Raw genomic sequence first — 21,527 nt, 5'->3', positions numbered from 1 at the left:
ACTGCTATGATTTTTGAGTAAATCCTTGGGGTGGAAGAAAGGCCAAAAGGTAGAACCCAATACTGGTCTTGATTGTGATCAAATGTGAAAAAAATCTTTGAGAGCGCGATGAATTGCTACATGGAAGCAGCACCTCTGAGGTCAAGAATTGCAAATCAGTCCCTGGACTCCAGGGAGGGAAATGACACCTGCTAGGAATGCCACCTGGAATTTCAGATATCTGACGTGCTGTTCAGCTGTCAGAGATCTAGAATTGGCCTCCTACTCCCTTTTCCTTGGGTATCAGAAAATACCATGAATAAAACACTTTTCCTCTGTGTTGAAGTGAAACTAGTTCTATGGCACCTAGACTTAAGAGTGATGTGATCTCTTGTCTCAGGAATTGATCATGATGGTGCTCCCTGAAGTGGGACAAGGAAGGGGTGGGGTGGGCAGGAGAGAGGTAAACTGTATCACATAACCAGAAGTAATGGCCTCCAATACCATTTGTCCAATGTTATAGCCTCCCATGCCTATTGGAATAGAGAGAGGCGGTGTACAAATTGAGGAAGAGGGGTAGTATAGTGCAACTGAGAAACCCTGACTATCAGGTGGTTTAGACTCTCGACCAAACCACTAAAAAAAAAAGGTTACGCACCCTGTACAGTAACTGTGGTTCTTCAAGATGTGTCCCCCTATGGGTGCTCCAAGGACATGACTTGAACTGGCATTTGGAAGATGTTGATGGCTGGGATGACGCAGCTGAGGTAGTCATTGGTTTCTTTTTAAAAATATTTGACTTATTAGCCAGTAGTTCAGATGGCCTATAGAAGGTGGAAAATTGAGCAGGACAGAATCTTTGCACTGGCCAAGACTTGCTAACTTCTGTTTTATTGCAACATTGGCGACATTACGTGAAGCCTGCAAAGAAGTCTTCATCAAGAGCTGACCCTCCTTTATTATGGCACTAAACTGATATTTCTGGGATAAAGGATCAATAAAAGCATTAAAGTTCTCATAGTTCAGGTTTTGATACCAGCACCAGGTGATTAGCTATCCTGAAACGTAATATCCATGAAGACTAGTTTTTATGACTGAAAAGATCCCAGACACTTCTGGTCCTTATTATGTGGGGTAGCTTTCTTAATATGCTCGCTCCCCCTTTCATTAACTGTGTCCACAACCAGAGAATTTGGTGCCGGATGTGAAAACAAAGTTTTCGAATCCCTGGCCAGAACGTAGGGTTTTTTTTGTTGTTTTGTTTTTTTAATCAGCATGCTTTCATGTACGGATTGCTGTTGGAGTTTGCCAGCTGGTCTTAGCTAGCTCAAGAAGAACATCTTTAATCAGCAATACCACCCATGCTGAAATGGAGGTATGCAATATAAAGAACAGATTAGACAAATACCTGTCAGGGATGATCTAGATAATATTTAGTCTGGCCTTGAGTGCAGAGGACTAGACTAGAAGACCTCTCAAGATCCCTTCCAGTCCTATGATTCTATGAATACGTCAAGGGATTTGTGGTAGGAATCCTGGACTTCTTCCAGAGGAATTTGAAGTGTGTCCGCGACTTGCCTCATCAGGTCCTGGAACTGCCAAAAGTCATCAGCTAACAATGGTGGTGGTGGCGGCGGCATTACTGCCTCCTCCTTGCCGCTGCCAATTCAGAGCGGAGAGGAGGAATGGATGGTACCAGGGAACAAGGTCTTATGTTCTTTATGAAATTCCACTGGGTACCCTCAAAACAGCTGGCAATACACTGCCCATGGATCACAATAAGGCAAAGGAAGAGGACCATAAGCATTGGGAGAGAGGTAGCAATTGTTGGTCATCCCAATTTTTAAGAGGCAGAGGTCTTGTAATCTTGCCTTTCTTGCATTTGCAGAGGAAATGCATGTCTCCTTGGAGTAAACTGGAGAGCCTTGAACTGAAAGCTCTGAGTCCAAATACTCCTTTAGGTATTGTACAGAAGATGACAACCCATCTTCCTGAATGGTAAGAGCTGGAGAAGTGGTGGATCTCACTACAACATGAGTAGTCAGTGATCCAGCAGATCTTGGTATGGAGAGGTGTCTGGAGGTTGCAAGGAGGCTCCTTCAGTATCATGAGGTCTTTAAGATTCTGGACCTCCTGCAGTACTGGGAGCACAACAAAACTTGGCATGGGCCTCAAGGTTGCTCCTGATGCTGCTGTTTGAGGCAGTGGTGCCAGTACCAAGGGTACCACAAACTCCAATGAGGCCGCTCCTTTGATGGTGGCAGTAGTGGTCTTCGTTACCTTTACCACCAAGATATGGGACTCAGATGAAGTCTTAGATTGTTTCATGATACCCAAAGTATTCGGAGACTCAATAGCAGTCCTCTTCGGGCCTGAGGTCTCCTGTACTGAATCTTCTTTGAGGAACTCTGCTCTGGCCCTCTTATCCCCCTCCATCTTTGAGTGGGAAGCTCTAAGTACCACTGGCAGCGTTATAGGTACTTCACCCATGGAGAGCATTGGGGATCTTGACACTGCTTTCACCTTGGAAGCTCTCTGTGACTGTGATCTCATTGTAGAAGGGGCACTAACAGAAGAAGAGGGTCACTTGGACAGGGGGTTCTCTGTACCCAGACCCAAAGCTGGTCACAAGGCTTCCTCCGTCATCAATAGTGCATACTTAATTCCTCTGTTTTTAGGGGATCTTCCCTTAAACGAAGTGCAAATCTTGCACTTGTTGGGAATATGTGAGTCTCCCAAGCAACATATCTGTGAAGAATGCCCATTGCTGATGGGAACTGCTTCTTGACATTGGAGACACCTTTTAACACCCAGGGAGCCTGGCATCCCAGATCCAAGAAACAAATTTAGACCCCTAAATATGCGGGGGGGGGTGGGGAAGGGGGGAGAAAACAGGAACTGTTCCATTCCAACAACTATAAAGTACAAAAGAACTAACCCTATATACTATTTTAACTCTAAAGAGAAAACAGGCACACATGAAATTCCTTGTCTGGCTGAAGGCTGTTGAAAAGAAATTGAGGGTGGTTCACCCAAAGAGCCCTATAGCACCTCTGTAGGGGGTACGAGGAAGCGTAGGAAAAATGCATGGTCCGAACGGGTACTGCTACCAAAAATCTCCAGTCAAGACACAGAGTGCATGTGTGCCTGAAGTAGTATCCCTCTGGGCACTCCACTTGAAGAAGCAGCTTAGATTCTGCAGAATTTAAGTATGCTATACAGGACACGAACATCAAGCAGGGTGGATTTTTACACTACTGATCTAATATAAATAAGGATTATTTACAAAACTCTTAATTGACACCCTACTTCCTGAGTGCACTTAAGGATTTCATAGCTCATTGTTTAACATCTGTAGTTCAAAAACGTGGCTTGGATTTTTCAACACTGTAGTTCAGAATTTAAGTTTAACTGCTGTTCTGTTAAGGTTATAATGTTAAAAATGTTCAGAGACACTGAAGACTAAAAAGGCACCCAAAAGTCACAGGTATAGTCCTGTTTAAGCAAGTTACAAGTTTATATAATTTCAGTCTTTGCCAAAGTTGCGATGGTAGAAATATTTTCATGCCACATGCTTTAACAAATATATATTTTTAAAGATAGTTTAATCATACAGTCAAAGAGGTTTAATTATCAAGACACAATTGAACTGAAGTTTAAAGACAAAGATTGCTTCCTTGATTTCTTGGAGACAGCTCTTTCATTTGAAATTGAGAATAGTTCTGTCCATCCTTTTCTGGTGAGGTGTGAGAGATATACCAAAAATATACTGATGGGCACAAAAGCTATGCTGATGAAGCTACACTGACCACGTTAACATTATTCCTTCAAACTACAGCTAAAAATCAGAAAAATGGTTCATATAGATGGCTTTCATAGCATCTGTTATGAGAACCTTTGTTTCCCAGAAAAATTAGGCCAGCACAAAAGCCATGCAGATAGCTGATTTTGCCTTAGTATACCTAGTATTATTGTAGCTTTAACTTGTGTAAGGGCCAATAACTAATTATTTAAGACAACATGTTTTGATAAGGAACATTATCGAAATTCAGCAAATAACTCATATGCTGTAAAATCCTGTGAAGAATCATGAATGATATCATGGTAATTTTTTTCACGCTTGCTAAACTAGTGATGTTTAACTGACTCATTTACTATGATACGTAGTTGTGGGCCCAGCTGTGAATCACAAAGATTTGTCATGTGGCTCCCAGTATCCTGCCTACTGAGTTTGATCAGTGACCTGGAATGCAGCATGGAAGCAAGTGCCTGAAGCATGTGTTACACTGACATAGCAGCAGGGCACCGTCAAAACCCTTCCTGATAGTGACAATTTTTAACGGATGAGTAAGCAGTAGCAGAACAGTTTTGATACAACAATTACAATTTTTTCTTTTTAGCTTCTATATCATCTTGGCACAGGAAGCTACTTGCCTTTAGGAGCAGATTTTGGTAAAGAGCTGTTTCATTTAAGAGTTCTGAGAGGAACATATCCCTTAACTCTCCCTCTTTATATAAACACTTATCCCTAAAATATTTCAGTAACTCCATAGACTTTAAAGTGCGTCTAATTATTGGAAGAAACAGCAAACTGAAATCTGTTATAGTATGGATGTTATTCTGAGACCAAAGAGTGAATTTAGAAATATGGTTGAGTTGTTTGATGTCCTTTTACAACATTCAAGGATTATATAGTTTCAGAAAATCTAAACACTATAAACAGGAAATGTTCAGTTAAAGTTTCAATACCAATTTTAACTCTGCCTGTATCCTCACTGAACTTCAAGTTAGAGACACTGACCAAGTACCACATAAAACTAAGCACATGAACTTCAGAAGTATATTTTAGTTGTCTAATATAACTCACATACCCTTGAGCCCAGTATCAGGTACGAAGGGCTAGTGGCGACAGTGTCATGGCAGATAAAGGGTAAGATACTTGTATCTTCTGTCCTGAGCCCATAATTGTCATCAGACACTGCACAGCCGATTGCTGATAGTCAGCTGCTGGTGCAACATTCATGACCCAGGCTGAGTGGGCCAAGGAACAGGAGATGCACTGGATATATTTTAATGCCCTCAGATTACATTTTATGACATGTTAACTGACCTGAGGGAAGGAGGGCAAGTGGAATCTGGCAGATGCATGTTGCCTGAGGTGCAAAGAGGCTGTTATGCTGGGCCTACTACACTAAATCCTCTTCCCTCCATGGAGAAGAGAGCTGAAGTAAAGTCCCTACCTGACTGTATGCCGTATTCTGGGGTCTACAAACAGCATGACTAGAATGGACTGGTTAAAAGACTTCTCTAGACCATCAGAGAAGCTCATATCCTTTGGTTTCTGGCCAATATTACAATATCATTAAGACAGACAGAGGTCTGGTTTGTACTAAAAAAAGAGTTAATTTAAAAATCAGTGTATCTAAGGAAGGCTTAAGCAGGTGTAAATGCATCTATATTAGGAGTTTAAATCAATGTAATTACATCTAGTTAGAGCAATGCAATTTTTCTAATATAACCAAGCTTAGAGTTCTCTATCTCAGTCTGAGATGCTGACTGTCTCTACCCCTCATGCATGGTCTAGAAGCAGGATGGCAGAATAAAGGAGAGCAGAACTTGTAGCTTGTATGTTGGGAGTGATTAACCTATTAGTATATAGAATATGAATACTGAAGTAGTAAATTGTGATTTACAGAAATACATATTGATTAGGTGAAGGTATTTAACTTCCAGGTGGCAGGGAATAGCAAGTTACAAATGCAGAAAATGTGCAGTTAAGAGATGAAGGTTTTTAATTTTTTTTTGTAACTAATATTGTTACGATTTTAAAAGGACAATATTCTGAAACTTAGGTTCTTGTTTTCCCTAGTTTTCTTTTTAAAATGCAAAAAAGATTTCCCCCCACCAGCCATGCTCATTTAAGTCAAATACAGCTGAAATGACTTTGCTCACAACTTTAGTTAAAAATTTTGATGGTGGGGAGTTTAATTTCTCTGAAGCCCTTGGGCCTGTAAACTTGTATCCGCCAAAAGCAGATCCATATCACAGGCCACAGGGAAGTATTAAGCCTCTCCCTCCAACACAACTTCTGGTGCTTATAAGCTTGGAAAGCCCTCCACATTTCAAACCTTTTTTAGGGTACGTCTACACTTACACTGCTGTACCACTTCGTGAAGACACTACCTACAACAATTTCAGAGTACCAGCCGTGTTAGTCTGTATTTGCAAAAAGAAAAGGAGTACTTGTGGCACCTTAGAGACTAACCAATTTATTTGAGCATAAGCTTTCGTGAGCTACAGCTCACTTCATCGGATGCATACTCTGGAAAATACAGAAGATGTTTTTATACACACAAACCATGAAAAAATGGGTGTTTATCACTACAAAAGGTTTTCTCTCCCCCCACCCTACTCTCCTGCTGGTAATAGCTTATCTAAAGTGATCATTCTCCTTACAATGTGTATGATAATCAAACCCCTCAGACAGAGACAAACACCTACAAGATCTCTATCAAGCATTCTTACAACTACAGTACCCACCTGCAGAAGTGAAGAAACGGACTGATAGAGCCAGAAGAGTTCCCAGAAGTCACCTACTACAGGATAGGCCCAACAAAGAAAATAACAGAACACCACTAGCTGTCACCTTCAGCCCCCAATTAAAACCCCTCCAACGCATTATCGAGGATGTACAATCTATCCTGAAGGATGACCCAACACTCTCACAAATCTTGGGAGACAGGCCAGTCCTTGCCTACAGACAGCCCCCCAACCTGAAGCGAATACTCACCAGCAACCACACACCACACAACAGAACCACTAACCCAGGAACCTATCCTTGCAACAAAGCCCGTTGCCAACTGTGCCCACATATCTATTCAGGGGATACCATCACAGGGCCTAATGACATCAGCCACACTATCAAAGCCTCGCTCACCTGCACATCCACCAATGTGATATATGCCATCATGTGCCAGCAATGCCCCTTTGCCATGTACATTGGGCAAACTGGACAGTCTCTACGTAAAAGAATCAATGGATACAAATCAGATGTCAAGAATTATAACATTCAAAAACCAGTCGGAGAACACTTCAATCTCTCCCGTCACTCGATTTCTGATCTCAAAGTGACTATCCTTCAACAAAAAAACTTCAAAAACAGACTCCAACGAGAGACTGCTGAATTGGAATTAATTTGCAAATTGGATACAATTAACTTAGGCTTGAATAGAGACCGGGAATGTTTGAGTCATCATAAAAAATAACCTATTTCCCCATGTTTATTCCTCCCCCCCGCACTGTCCCTCAGACGTTCTTGTTAAACCCTGGGTTTGTGCTAGAAATGGCCCACCTTGATTATCATACACATTGTAAGGAGAGTGATCACTTTAGATAAGCTATTACCAGTATGAGAGTAGGGTGGGGGGGAGAGAAAACCTTTTGTAGTGATAAACACCCATTTTTTCATGGTTAGTGTGTATAAAAACATCTTCTGCATTTTCCACAGTATGCATCCGATGAAGTGAGCTGTAGCTCATGAAAGCTTATGCTCAAATAAATTGATTAGTCTTTAAGGTGCCACAAGTACTCCTTTTCTTTTTACCTACAACAATGGAAGAGCTTCTCCCATCGGTGTATGTAAATGAGCATCAGACCTCATGGAAGTTAACACAAAGATTAAACTCCATCTTTGTAAAAGACACCTAAACCCTTGTTTTCAGTTCTTACTGAAGCCTAATAGGTAAAAAGGTCAATTTTGTAAAGCTTATAATGGAAGTAGTCTTACAAGGGAGTTATTAATATGACTTCATCGTAACACTGCTCTGAAAAGCCCACATCTCCAAGAAACAAGATAACACTCAGGCAACAGAACTATCTGCAGGATATTCAATACTTTAAGCTTCAAATTTTGCAAGAACATCACACTTCAAAAACCAAAACCCACTACACCATATTACCATCTTTATTTCTAGAACATACCATCATCACCTGTAGTCCAGTAATATTTCTGGATTAAAATTCTGCTCTGCAGCTCAATCTAGGACCACCTGTTGACCCATATAACATTTATACCTTGCAACGCACCCCCTCCCTGTTTAACATTTTAAAATATGCTTATATCATAGAATCATAGGACTGGAAGGGACCTCAAGAGGTCTTCTAGTCCACTCCCCTGCACTCAAGGCAGGACTAAGTATTATCTAGATCATCTCTGACAGGTGTTTGCCTCACCCGTTCTTAAAAATCTCCAACGACAGAGATTCCACAACATCCGTAGACAATTTATTCCAGTGCTTAACTAACCTGACAGTTAGGAAGTTTCTTCTAATGTCCAACCTAAACCACCCTTGCTGCAATTTAAGCCTACACTCTCAATTTTTGACTACATTTGGTAGTTCCATGTCTCAATTATCCTCTGCATAAAAGCATGTTTTAGAACTCATGTGATCATGGACCCTTTCATAGCTTCCAGCTTATGTCCTTCAGTTTAAACTCTGTTAAATATGTATGTATCATTCTGTGAGTGGGATGTAATATCACATTAAACAATTTGCGCAACTATAGCTAACCTTAAATGTTTGGAAGACAATTTCAGGCACGTGCTTAAATGCAGCCTAGTTTCAACAGCAGGAGTTACCAATAGCAATATTAGGTAAATACAAATAATTTGTTAGTGTATTGTACTAGGTACAACTAACCTATGAGTCTTCAGATACTATTTTAATCCTTTGAAGTCAGAGGCTAAGATTTCCAACACAGAGTTTATAGCAAAATACATTAGCATAATAGCTGACCTGAAATCAAGGATTTAACGTTCAGTTATGGTTTCACAGAAAGATTCAGATATTTCTATTTATGATATTTTTAGCGTTCCACTGCAGATGCAACTAAAATTAGAGCTAGCAATATCAAGAACCAACGATTCAATACACTTACCCGTGAAAAGAAAGAAGATCAAAACCATTATCATGGTGTAACCAAAGTACAAAATGGTGCTTGCTGTTCCTGTGATTTGCAGTTTAGAAAAGAAATAGTGTATTGCATATATCAGAAAATAAACTGCAGTAAAACCACTGGTAAGGAATGAACGCCACTGCCAGTGATAATCCTAGAAGAAAAGAAAAACTTAAGTAATATTTCCTGAAACCTGAACTTGGCTAATTACTAGATGCAAAATTACAAGTGAACTTTTCCTATTGGGTATTTAACATTAAACAGCTAAAGATAAAATTTTATTACTTTGGATCACTTAATCACAGTTCATACCATGAATCAGAAAGTCAAAGATCTACACCACAAAGGCAAAAATCTACAAGCCCAAGTAACAAGAGCCACATTTTTAAGGGTACATGCAAATATGAACTTGTGTAGGTGAAGCACATGCATCAAAAAGAAAATACTTTTGACAAAGCAAAAGCGTCTGTCTAATCAACTGACTTCTACTGAAAATAGTGAGATGGATAACTGAAGATGAGCTATATCTTACTGGTACTGAATTTGGGTACGAACGCATTCAAAATAATATTTGTAATGAGAACCCTTATCAGAAAGGAGCAATGACATTTTAAAGTTCGTCTTAATAAGATCTTAGTTATCCTAGTAGTTCTGGATAAATTCTGGAATGATAATATTTCCAGATATAGAAGTTGGATTTTGTGAAAATGTCCTGGATATTGTATAAAGTGTGAATACTGAAGAATATTTCTTACCTCCGCACACAGATGGAAATAGCAAAGCAGTATAGTGGCCTCAGAACATGTAATGACCAAAATAATGAACACAAGAAATAGGAAGCCAAACATATAATACATCTGATGGGACCTACAATCAAACCAGAGGATTAAAATAAGATAAAATGCCACTTTCCTCCAAAATAAATTTCTCAATATGAAAAAGCAGCACTAGCACAAGATGTTCATTTTTAGTATAGTCTGAAGCTTAAACAACATTTTCTCCTTCTCACAAGGGTAGAGTGTTATTGGTGCAGACACAAATGGAAGTTAACTTGTCCTTTGCTTTTCAAACAGGAATGCATGATTCAGCAGCTCTACTCTAAAATGGCAAGCAAAGAAGCTCAAAACCTAAAATTTCTCTCAGATTTGGAGGTTTAGGACGACCGAACACATCACCAGCGAAATCCTAGCTCCACTGAAGTCCACTGAATGGCAAAGCTCCCCCTGACTTCAGTAGAGCGAGGATTTTACTCAACATTTCAGTCAGAAAGTGGCAGAGTGGTAAAAAAGTGTCAATACTTTAGAAACAGCTTAGAGAGATTGGATAACTAGATTGTGCCAGAAGGATGGCAGATTTTTCATAGTAGAGCAGTTCGTTAGCATACTCAGAGTACACATCTGAATTCACTGATGCTGGACGAGTATTTAGTGGGTTATTTTGAATGGTTAAAGGAATTACTTCCTAATGCCTATATGAAGATTTGGGAAAAGGAAAAAATCTGTTTTCCTGAAGCAAGAATACTGTTCTATAAAGGCTAAATTAATAAATCCAATGTAATATACTGTTCACTTCTTTCAAATATCTACCATAATGTCAGTTTCAGAGGCACTTTTATGAAGTCAAAGGTGTAGTGCATAAAACTTAGTGCAGGTCAGCTGCATGCTGGTAAGAATGAGTTATTTCTCTACACACACGGGCAAAAATAAAAGCATGGAGTGCTTTCTGAGTAGCAGAATATTAAATGACGAACATTTTCATTTCTTGTGAAATGATCAATACTTTAGAAAACACTACGGGCAGGGTCAAGCTCTCTAGAGAAGAAAAGGTTCAAAGAGAAAAATTACAGCTTATATGTTGTGGGAGTTCAAATAAGTTAACTTACCAAATACTATTTAGAATGAAGAAGAGTTGTATGAAGATGCACCCAAAGGGCAGAATCCCTCCCATGACAATGCCAGGTAATGGTTTTGTGTAGAATGATTGTTCAGGAATCTGACGAGGAATCTGATTGGTACGAACTGGGTGTTCAATAGCCTTTAAAGAAAAGAAAGATAGATTCCTAAATAGGTAATAATTAAATACATTTGACACTAGCAGTAGAAAAAAAATCTACATAAATTTGTATTTAACAAACTGGTGGCTGCTTAGTACCATGCGGTCATTGTTTCTAGCAGCCCAACAGCCTCAGAGCAAATGAAAACAATAGGGTTGTCAAGCGATTAAAAAATTAATAGCTATTAATCATGCTGTTAAACAACAGAATACCATTTATTTAAATATTTTTGGATGTTGTCTACATTTTCCAACATATTGATTTTATTTACAACACAGAATAGAAAGTGTACAGTGCTCACTTTATATTTATTACAAATATTTGCACTATAAAAAGCCAAAAGAAATATTTTTATAGTGCAAATATTTGTAATAAAAAATTTAAAGTGAGCACTGTATACTTTGTATTCTGTGTTGTAACTGAAACAGACATATTTGAAAATGTAGAAAACATCCAAAAATATTTAATAAATTTCAACTGGTATTCTACTGGTATTCTACATATAGGCATTATTCTACTGTTTAACAGTGATTAATTGCAATTAATTTTTTGTGATTAATTTTGAGTTAATCAAGTGAGTTAATTGCGATTGACAGCCCTAAAAAAATAGGTAATAGACTTCTTGAAAGATTACTGTTAATGAAGATGTAGCAACTTGCTACTCTCCTAGTCTCATACTGCCACAGTTTTTATCAGCTCAGGCACTGAAAGAGAACCCGCTTGATTTGAGAGAGGAACTCTCAGCTCTGGAATAAACTGCTCTTCCCAATCTAAAATAGCCCTGTTCGGTCAACTTTCAGGGCATGCTGCAAGGAGACTTTGGTAGTAGGAGCTGTTGAGAATAAGGCCTGTAGGAATTAGGTCTGCATAGGGTGAGGACAGTTTTGCAGGGTGGTTGAGTGGTATTTAGTTTAATTTTTGTTCTTGTAACTAACTCATCAAGGGCACCAACAGTTTTGGATAGGAGTTCTTTTTTATTTTTGCATAAATCCACATAAAAATAAAGGCAACACAAATGATTATGCTCTATAGCCCATGAAGTCTTCCTTTTTAAGATATCTATCTTTGCCACATGAGAAATGGCCTTCCATAGTGTCTCACTTAGGGAAGTGGAATACAAAAAGATTCCATCACAGGCCTCATGCTTTCTTCCCATGGTTCTTAATTCCATTTCAGAATCTGAGGAAGGCAAGGAAGGAATAATTAAGGAAATCCAGTAAGTGGTTACCCTCATATCTGATTCAATCAACAAAACTCACTAGGAATTATAGAGAGGTCCATCAACACCCAGAATGCCCCAAATCACTGCTTAAATCTAAAGAAGCCTCGGGAGTCAAATGCACTGATCAGAGTAATTAACACTAAACATGAAACTAAGAGAGACCTATTCATTATCAAATGTCTAAAGGGACTTGAGAAATTGTCAGTGGAATCTCAAGATCATGCTAAAGAAACTGAACAGGGCTGGAGGTAGATCATGTTTTATATCCCGATGGAACTTTTGGATCCTGTTACCTCAACAGCCACAATACATGCAGTTTACACCCACATAATCACTTACATTTTTCTTAAAACCAAAGTAGGCACCAATAAATGTCAATGGCACAGATATGCAAAACCAAAGTGCCAAAATAGCAACCAAAGTTCCAAAGGGAATAGCTGCTGAAGATCCTTCTCCCCAAAGAATGAGGTTCATGATAAAGAAATCCGCAAACACAATTCTGAAAAATATACAACATGCTTAAAAAAGAAACAGAAGTGCTCAATAATATTTGTATTAACATTACTGAAACCATATTACTGTATTAATATCTTAGTGTTAATATACATTAAAATCAATTGACACAGAAAATATCAAATGAAGAGATCAAGCTAGTCTTTCTTCCGTAGCCTAGTGGGATTCAACTCCAGCAGGAGCTGACGTTCCAACTAACCAGTTTCAAATATATGCCTGTCGTAATTGCACTTCAGGGAAGACTGCTTGCTGTGATTAAGTAGAAAAAATTTACACAAGGGTTGTACAATATATGACACCATATAAGACCAACTACAGTGTGGTCTGAGAAACAGCCTAGAGTAAAAACAAATACATGAAAAAAAGTGTGCCTGTTCAAAAACTTACTACTGTCATGCTACTACTACATAATCAACCTTTTCACATGGTGAGAGAAAACAAAATGTACAGAAAAAGATAGTGTGCGCAATTAGCACATTTGTCTTTGTCAAATGCACCTTGCTGTTCACGTGGCATCTTCTGCCATGAAAAGAAGATGTAGTAGGTTTATAGGTATAACTGAAGCTTTAAAAATTAGTTATGTCAGAAATTTAATTCAAGTATGAATAGTCATTTAGAGATTTAACTTACCCAGGACAAAGGAATGATGTCAGCAGGACATTTGTTTTCCATTTCTCACCACCAAAAGCTGTATTAAAATATTTGATAACTATCAAAATATGCATTAAGTGCACAGATTACAGTTTATTTTAATAGTACATTATTTAACAGTTATACTTAAGCAGGCCAGCAGATCATTATTTCAACTCTACTAAATTAAGATTAAAGCATTAAACTAAAAATATTTAGTTATGGAAAACTGATTTTGCTTTATTGCTTTGCTCCTCAATTACAGACCTTCCTATCAAAAGAAATATTTAAGACTACATCTTGAAAATGAAAATAAAGTAGGGGTCAAATTTATTATATTATATATACACATTTTTTCCCCTCCGCCCTACAAAGCTAAATGCCAAACTCGATGTGAAGTAGAAACGCTCACATAAGTAAGGTAAGCAGAATTAGGTGCTTAGTCATCCATAGTGTATTTACTATGTTAAAAAGGGAGCTTGATTTGCAGCATACTCAAGTCATCTTAGAGAATTAAACTTTTTGATCACCCAAGGTTTACACTAGCTTATTTAACATTCAGATGAAAGTTTGATTAAAATAAACTAGCAATATAAATTCAGATTCAAGGTATTTTTACATATTTGCAACCATACTGATGCAAACAAAACATAGATAGGAATCTTTTAAAAAACGATGAGTTTAAAATTTTGGATAGAGAGTTTACCAATAATGATTAAAGAGCCAACATTAGTGCTCCTTATGAATCCTAGAAATAATAAGAAAAGAGTGATATCCAAATACTAAATCAGCTTGGTTTAGACGGACTTAAAGGTGTGCCAAATTTATAAGAATTATAGTTATACGCGCCAAACTTCTTGTTTGAATTCAGCGAAGATGGCAATTTCATCTGAGCTTTGTCGTCATCATCATCATCATAAATGTTTTTTTATTTCACGAGTCAGGTACTATTACAATTAGATTGTCCTAATTAAGTTTCCATCCTTATTTAGTATCTTGGTAGGAACTGGTAGTGTCTATTAACACTAACTAGTCTCAGCTTGGGCTCAAGTCTTCTAATTAAATTAATTTAAACAATGTCTAGTTCATATTTTTAAACTGTATATAGCTCTACATTTCTGCATATTTACACTAATATATATGCACACACAAATACTGTAATAAAAATGTACAGTTTTTAGTTCATATGATACATGGCTGATTGAATCATTTGATGAGAATCGCAGACAGAATAAATTGGAATTAACAAATAGTCACCTAACAGTTTGCTAGTCCAGTACAGTATCCAAACAGTGGCTGACAAGTTATTCTCATCACCAGTAAACCCATTAGGAGATACTACCATTAGCGGTCTCCATCCCCAATGACATGGTATTAGGTTTGATGCCATAACCCCTCAAATCACTTCTCTTGAAGGGGGAATCAGGACTTGGACAAAAGATCCCTCAATTTGTTCTCAACTATGAAGCATCAGCCCCACAGTCTAATCAACTCTGCAAGTCCCTTTCAAACCAACTTGCAAGCCTGTAGTCAGAAATGGGTTTAGCAAATGATTATTTTACCACCGCCACTAGTGAACACCCACCCTACAAACTAACAAAATGAGACAAGAGAAACCCTATTTCCACAGTACAAACTCCAAAACAGTTTGGGGAAGATGAAAGGCCCCAGAAGTCCAAGGCCAGTCTGCAACAGGGGGAAAATTCCTTCCTAAAACCAGAAGTAATAGCCAAAGCATGCCTGGAGAGACTCAGCACCAATCAGCCATAAGCAGGTCGTATCTTAAACTAAATAAAGCAGGTAAGGAAAAGCTTTGGACTGAATGGCATTCTTGGCCCTGCAGCAAGTCTCCCCTGAGGCAGAGGAAGAACTAATTTACTTTCCTTCAGCACTTGAATGGGCCAGTCAAGGACAGTTGAGAGATACAGGGCCAGCTCACCACCATAAGGCACCAAAATACCAGAGGGAGGACCTCCAGAATCAGCAAAGACCCTATGACATTTATTTCCCTGACTAAAGCCACACCCTGATGAAGAAGGCAGGTATTAACTGAAAAGGGGAATAAGCTAAACTCTATTTTCAAATGCATATCACCACCTCCCCCCCAAAAATTAAAGCAACTACAGTAATTTTGTAATGATGGAAAATAATGAAATTATAAAACTGTCAGAAATCACTACCTGAGTATTAACAGAAATGTAATGTGTTCCTTCCTGTAAATGTATAGAAGTGAAATTAATTCACATTATGAAAAGACTCACAGGATACCTGCTTTGAGAATATTTTTAAGCAGCTTACTCTCAGAACACTGAACAATCTAACCATGTTCATGTTCCGTTTTTTGTTTTGTCCTGAGGGGAAAGATACCGAACAATATGGGGTGGGGAGAGCCACTACTGTGATGATAATTTAAACTAATGAACTTAAGACCTGTCACCTTAAGTAACTTTTACTTACATTTGTAGAATCTTGCAGCAACGTAACCTGCTGGAGTTCCAAGCAGCACCCACAAGACCACAGCACAGGTCATCAATGCTCCTCGGTTAGCAGGTGACAAAAATCCCAGGCAAGCAAAAACTACAAGCACAGATGCACAATTTTAGAAGGTTCTTAAAATTATATCTGAGTTTTCTACAGCTAATGTATAATTTATCTCCTGTAACTTTATACAGCTTAGCGTCCATATTGACTGTATACACCAACCAGGAAATACAGATGGTTTTCCAATTCCAGTTTTTTAAATGTTATCTAGAAATGTTTCTTTCATCTCCACTTAATTAGTTTTATGCAATTAGAAGTTAAGGGTTTGTTTTTTTGGGGGGGGGGGAATTTACTCTTCCCCCCACTCCCCACCACTTACACAGAGTAACGAAAGTCATAATTAAGATCTGTGTCCCAGAGCCTAGAAAAACAGAGAGTAGCATTCCTTTTCTTGGGGGCCGGAATATGTCTCCATGAACCAGTTTCCAGCCAAATTCCTCCTGGGCATCTTCCTGAAAAGGAAATATAGCCAGTTTAATGCATTAAATCCCCTTTCAAAAATGCTATTTGGTTAAAAAAATATTTAATTGTCTAAATTGTATTTGATACCTAAGAAACATAAGCTATTAATACATAGTAAATTTGTACTAGTTAGTGCTAACACAAAAAACAAATACAGTGTGAAAAAAGTCATAGGTCAGACCCCCTTCAAAAAGTCACGTGCAACCTAAAAGAGAAAGATTAAAAAAAGATTATATAGTTTTTCCATCTGCCCTTTGATTTGACTATTTAGGGGGAAGTCATTCACCCCTAACTAAATTGTATGCATCATTTCAGGTTCAAAATTCAACCTTAAAAAATGCACTCCTTCCCCTTAGTTACCTGGGAGGAAACTTTTCTTACCACTGGGTTGGGGACAGATGACATTCTACCCTATCTCCAACCGCACACATCAATATTGTGTTTCCTTCCTGCCCCACTGAGGCCCCAATCTCACAGCTGCATTCACATGAACAGACTTATTGTAGCCAAACTGCAGGATTAGGACCCTAGTCTCCATCCCCATTCACATTCTCCCTGCAGGCTTCAGCACACAGCTTTTATTCTTCACTCTGCATTCACTTGCCCCCATTCTTGCCACTTCCTTCCCCTACCTACAATCTTTACACTGTCTTCCTCTACATTCCCCAATACCAAGTTCCAAAATAGAGCAGAAAAGCAGCCATCTTTGCTGAAGGCAGTCTAGCTTCAGTTCCATTGGAAATAATAGTAGACAGCAGTCATCGTTACCACAAGTATCCTTTCTGCAACGTGCAAGTGATGTTCATTGTGACTGAAGACCCATTGCTACGCCAGCCCTTATAAGTAATGGAAATGAGCAGCCATTTTGAAAAAGGCAAATTTTACAAGTTTGGTCCAAATCATGAGAGGCTTTGAAATGCAGTTCCCCTAGAATTGCAATATTGTAATAAGAGGCAGCAATTCTGCAAATAAACTTCAAGTGTGTTAAACCCCAAAAAGAGACAACATTTTACATAATTTACAACAGTGGAATGTCTTTGAGCCAGATTTTCAGCAGCAATATTGGAAAAAAAAATGTTAGGGATCTGGCAAAAGCATGTAAAACCAAGAAACTTCAGCTACAGCAAAAACAGACAAGGACACAACAGGGCAAGATTTTCTAAATATTTATGCTTTACTGAAGTCTATTTTCCTAGGACCTCTCTTTTCTTTTTAAAATAGTTCAGTTATTTTGTTCTTCCACCCTCATTAATGGAGTCGAGGTTGATCCATCTCAACTGAAATGAGTTCAGTGAGCTGGCTATCGTATCTGAAATCACAAAAAGGTTATTAGTCTGTTAAAAAAATTACATAGCCAAGGCAGCAAACTGGTATATCATTTAGATTTCAATCTGCTAAAGTGCCATCATGACTAGTGTCATATTTAATATTAGACTCTGGCCCTTGATGACTGGAGAATTAAAAGTTTTAAATATCGCTGTCGTCTAGCTTAAGAGTTGCATCTTATATTTTCTTTCAAAGTTGAGAAAATGTCTCCTTGATTAAAAATTAATCTAAAATTTTTAATAGGCAAATTCCTAAAAACAAGAGCAAATTATGTAAATTAATCTTAAATATAAGCATCTCAAAATAAATTTAATTTCTGTACTTTTTTGGTAGTATATACACTCTTTATAGTAATGTTTTTACCAATTAATGGTTTTCCATAGAGTTATTGAATTATTTGGACTGGAAATATGCTATTTGGTTAAAAAAGTTGTGCACAGCAACATGAAAAGAAAAACGTATAATTCAAAAGGGAAGAGTCCAAAGGTAAGAGTCCTCTGACACCTACATAAAAGAGGAGGTTACTTATTGTAACTGAAGGTCCTGCAACAGGTGTAGTTCTTATCTGGGTGGGCACACATGGGGATTATGCGCATGAATCCAAAAGTTTTTTCAAGAAGCGGCCGTTGACCCGCCCATGCACATTATCTTCCCTTGTGTTCCCAACAAAGGGAATAAGAGGCCGTGCAAGTTGACACCACTCCAATTCCTCTTCTTAGAGCATTGTAACCAAAGCAGATGGAAAGTATGGTGGGTAGTGGAATACAGACAGGGACCACACATCTTAAAGAGCCTCCAGTTACAGTAAGTAACCGCCTCTTCAAGTGCTAGTTCCTATGTGTATTCCACACATGGGTGACTTGCAAGCAGTGATCAGTGTGGAGTTAGGTGCGGAGGCTGGCAGCAGAGCTATTTGTAATACAGCCATTCCTACTGTTGCATTCACAGCTCTCACTTGAGTCACAGTGTAATGTGCCGAAAGTGTATACACAGATTGCCAAGTTGCAGCTTTACAAATGTTTTGAAGCGGGACGTCAAATAAGGATACCATGGAGGCTGCTTGTGCTTGCATGGAATGAACTGTAACACTCCCAGGAGGGCGAAGGTTTGCTCTCTTATAGCATTCTAGAATGCATCCTGAGACCCACTTAGCAATTCTCTATGAGAATATGGCTTGGCCCCTCGATCTTTCAGCTATGGTGACAAAGACTCTTGGAGACTTTCTAATGGGTTTGGTTTGCTACAGGTAGAACGCCAGGGCATGTCTGATGTCAAGGGAGTGCAATTTCTTGTACCCAGGAGAGGCATGAGGTTTTGGGAAAAAATACAGGCAAGTGAATTGATTGTCTGAGTTCCATATCAGCTAATTTTGGGGAGGAATTTGGGAGGTAGCTGGAGGGAGACCTTCTCCTTGTGGAATACTGTGTAAGGAGGGCCTGCCATCATGGCTGCAAACTCACTGACCCTTCTGGACAAAGTGATATCTACTAAGAACACCACAGAGGTAGGTCATGGCACATGGTGCCATAGGTTCAAAGGGCGGGTCTGTGAAAGTTGACATGACGAGGTGAAGATCCCAGTGGGGCATGGGTTTTATGACTGTTGGGAAGGTCCTGATCAAGCCCTTTATAAAGCAAACTGTTACTGGGTGCATAAAAATGAGTGTTCCTCTGCCAGGGGAAGGTGCTGCTGGGGGTACACAAAGAGAGCTCAGGGCTAAACCCAATGTTTTTAAGGCAAGAAGATATTAGAGAATAATTGGAACCATGGCAAGGGAATGATGGTGGCAGTGCACCCAAGCTGAGAAGTGGCACCATTTAGCCTGGTACCGTGTTCCAGTTGACTCCTTCCTGCTTTGGTTAAGGATCTCCTGGACCTAGACAGAGCAGAAGTTTTCTATGTCCAACACCCATCCAAATACCAGACCATGAGGCAGAGTGAGGTCAGGTTGGCCTGCCTGAGCCTCCTGTGGTCTTGTGTTAGAAAATTGGGGAATGGGCGGATGCTGATGGGTAGGCATGCAGACAGCCATAGGAGATCAGAGAACCAACACTGTCAGGGCCAACAGGGTGCTAGAAGGATGATGGAGGCTCTGTCTTGGCAAATCTTCCTGAGAATTAGAGGTATGAGGGGAATGGGGGAGAAAGGCATAACAGAGCTTGGCCATCCAGGGAAGCAGGATAATATGCCCTGGAAGTCGCTGCCTATGGCCCCCTGGAGCAGCACATGGGAAACTGTCTGGGACACAAAGATCTCATAGGACAGTACACCACTGCACAAAGATGTTGTGTTGTGTATTTCCCATTTGTTGTCTATGCAGACTTCTGCACAGTCTGTTCTGAGTACCTGGGAGGTATGAGGGCTGTATGGTAACCAGATTTCTAACACACCAGTTCCACAATCTGACAGACTTCAAGCAGAGAGGATGAAATATCGCTCTACCTTGTTTATATATATATATATATATACACACACACACACACACACACACACACACCACCATAGTGATAGTGTCCAATAGGATTTGCACGTGGAGGGAACATACGAGAAGGAAGGAAAGCCTTGAGGGCTAGGTGGACTGCTCTGAGCTCCAGGACATTTATGTGCAGCCTGGCTTCCCGTGTGATCCATGTATCTTGGGCTCTGTGGCGGTCCAAGTGGGCACCACATACTGTAAGGGGGGCATCTGTCACTGAAGTGGCCCTCGGTATGGAAGGGCTGAATGGGGTCCTCACCATGACCTGGGTCAAGTTGGACTACCAAGCAAGAGAAGTGAGAATTCTTAAGAGAATGGTGATTCTGGAATCGAAGTCACTGGTTGGCCCGTAAGTCAAATGGAGCCTGAACTGTAGGCATCGCAGCTGAAGCTTGGAGAAAGGTGACACATAGGTGCATGCGGCCATATGGCCCCAGAGGGAAAGGAATTGACACACCACAGTGCGGGGCTTACAGGTAATGAAAGCGATCAGGATGCCCATAGTATAAAATCTGTCCACAGAGTCAAGCCTTACTCCCATGAAATGTAGTTGTCTGTATGGACAACAAAATGGACTTTTCTTCATTTATGCAAACACCTGAGTAGCCAAAGGAGGCACTGAAGAGACTATTGTGAAGACAACTTCTTGTTGGGATTGTCCTACCAGAAGCCAGTCATCCAGTATGGGAACACTGTATGTCCCTTACATCGCATCTGGGTCACTATTACCACAAACAGATTTATGACAGTCCTTAGTGCTGTTGCAATACCAAAGGGGAGGACACGAAACTGGTAGTGCTGCTGTCCAATTCTGAACCATAGGAACTTCCTCGTGATGGCTGAATGTCTACATGGAAAATTTGCAGTTCTAGACATGAAAGATGCATACCACACTCCCTTCTGAAGGAAGGGGAATATGGATGCCACTGTAAATTATCCTGAATTTCAGCTTCCTGATGAAAATATTGAGCTGTCAAAGGTCCAAGATAGGCCTCTCCCCTAAGATGAGGAAATATGGGGAGTAGAACCCTCCTCCCTGTTATTGAGGCAGGAGTCTATCACACCTCCGAGGAGTAGGGAGTCTGCTTCTGTTGAAGAATCAATGGGTTGGAAGGGTTCCTGGGGAAGGGAGGAAGGATTGTGAGGAGGAAAGGAACTCTATGGAGCATCTGTGATAGATAATCTCCAGAATCCAACTGTCCATGGTGATCCTGCTCCAACTGTGAGCAAAGGTGGTGAAGCGGTCGCCAAAGATAATGTGTGGCAAAGTAGATGGCATTGGTGATGGTGCCTGGGTCTCTGACTATATGTGAAAAGTGGCTTTCGGCCAGTGGCTGTGAGTGCATGGAAGATATGGTTGCGGTTGGAGC

General features: G+C 39.6%; 1 protein-coding gene across 2 annotated transcripts in view; it reads right to left on the bottom strand.

Moving 5' to 3' along the window:
- The window catches only part of TM9SF2 (transmembrane 9 superfamily member 2), a 69,694-nt gene that overhangs the window by 6,535 nt on the left and 41,632 nt on the right, over positions 1 to 21,527 (bottom strand). The window contains exons 10-16 of one of the 2 annotated variants that reach the window (XM_073348582.1): positions 16,213 to 16,345; positions 15,810 to 15,929; positions 13,353 to 13,410; positions 12,549 to 12,708; positions 10,817 to 10,968; positions 9,690 to 9,801; positions 8,917 to 9,088 (exon numbers count right to left, since the gene is read on the bottom strand). In XM_073348582.1, coding sequence (XP_073204683.1) covers positions 8,917 to 9,088; positions 9,690 to 9,801; positions 10,817 to 10,968; positions 12,549 to 12,708; positions 13,353 to 13,410; positions 15,810 to 15,929; positions 16,213 to 16,345 — 907 coding nt within the window. Of the gene's footprint in view, positions 1 to 8,916; positions 9,089 to 9,689; positions 9,802 to 10,816; positions 10,969 to 12,548; positions 12,709 to 13,352; positions 13,411 to 15,809; positions 15,930 to 16,212; positions 16,346 to 21,527 lie in introns of those variants that run through there. The other variant, XM_073348591.1, reaches the window with a different exon arrangement.

Source organism: Lepidochelys kempii, chromosome 1 (assembly GCF_965140265.1).
Source record: "Lepidochelys kempii isolate rLepKem1 chromosome 1, rLepKem1.hap2, whole genome shotgun sequence".
NCBI classification, from domain to species: domain Eukaryota; kingdom Metazoa; phylum Chordata; order Testudines; family Cheloniidae; genus Lepidochelys; species Lepidochelys kempii.
Note: the sequence above shows the minus strand (reverse complement) of the source record. Positions and strands in the feature narration are given on the sequence as shown.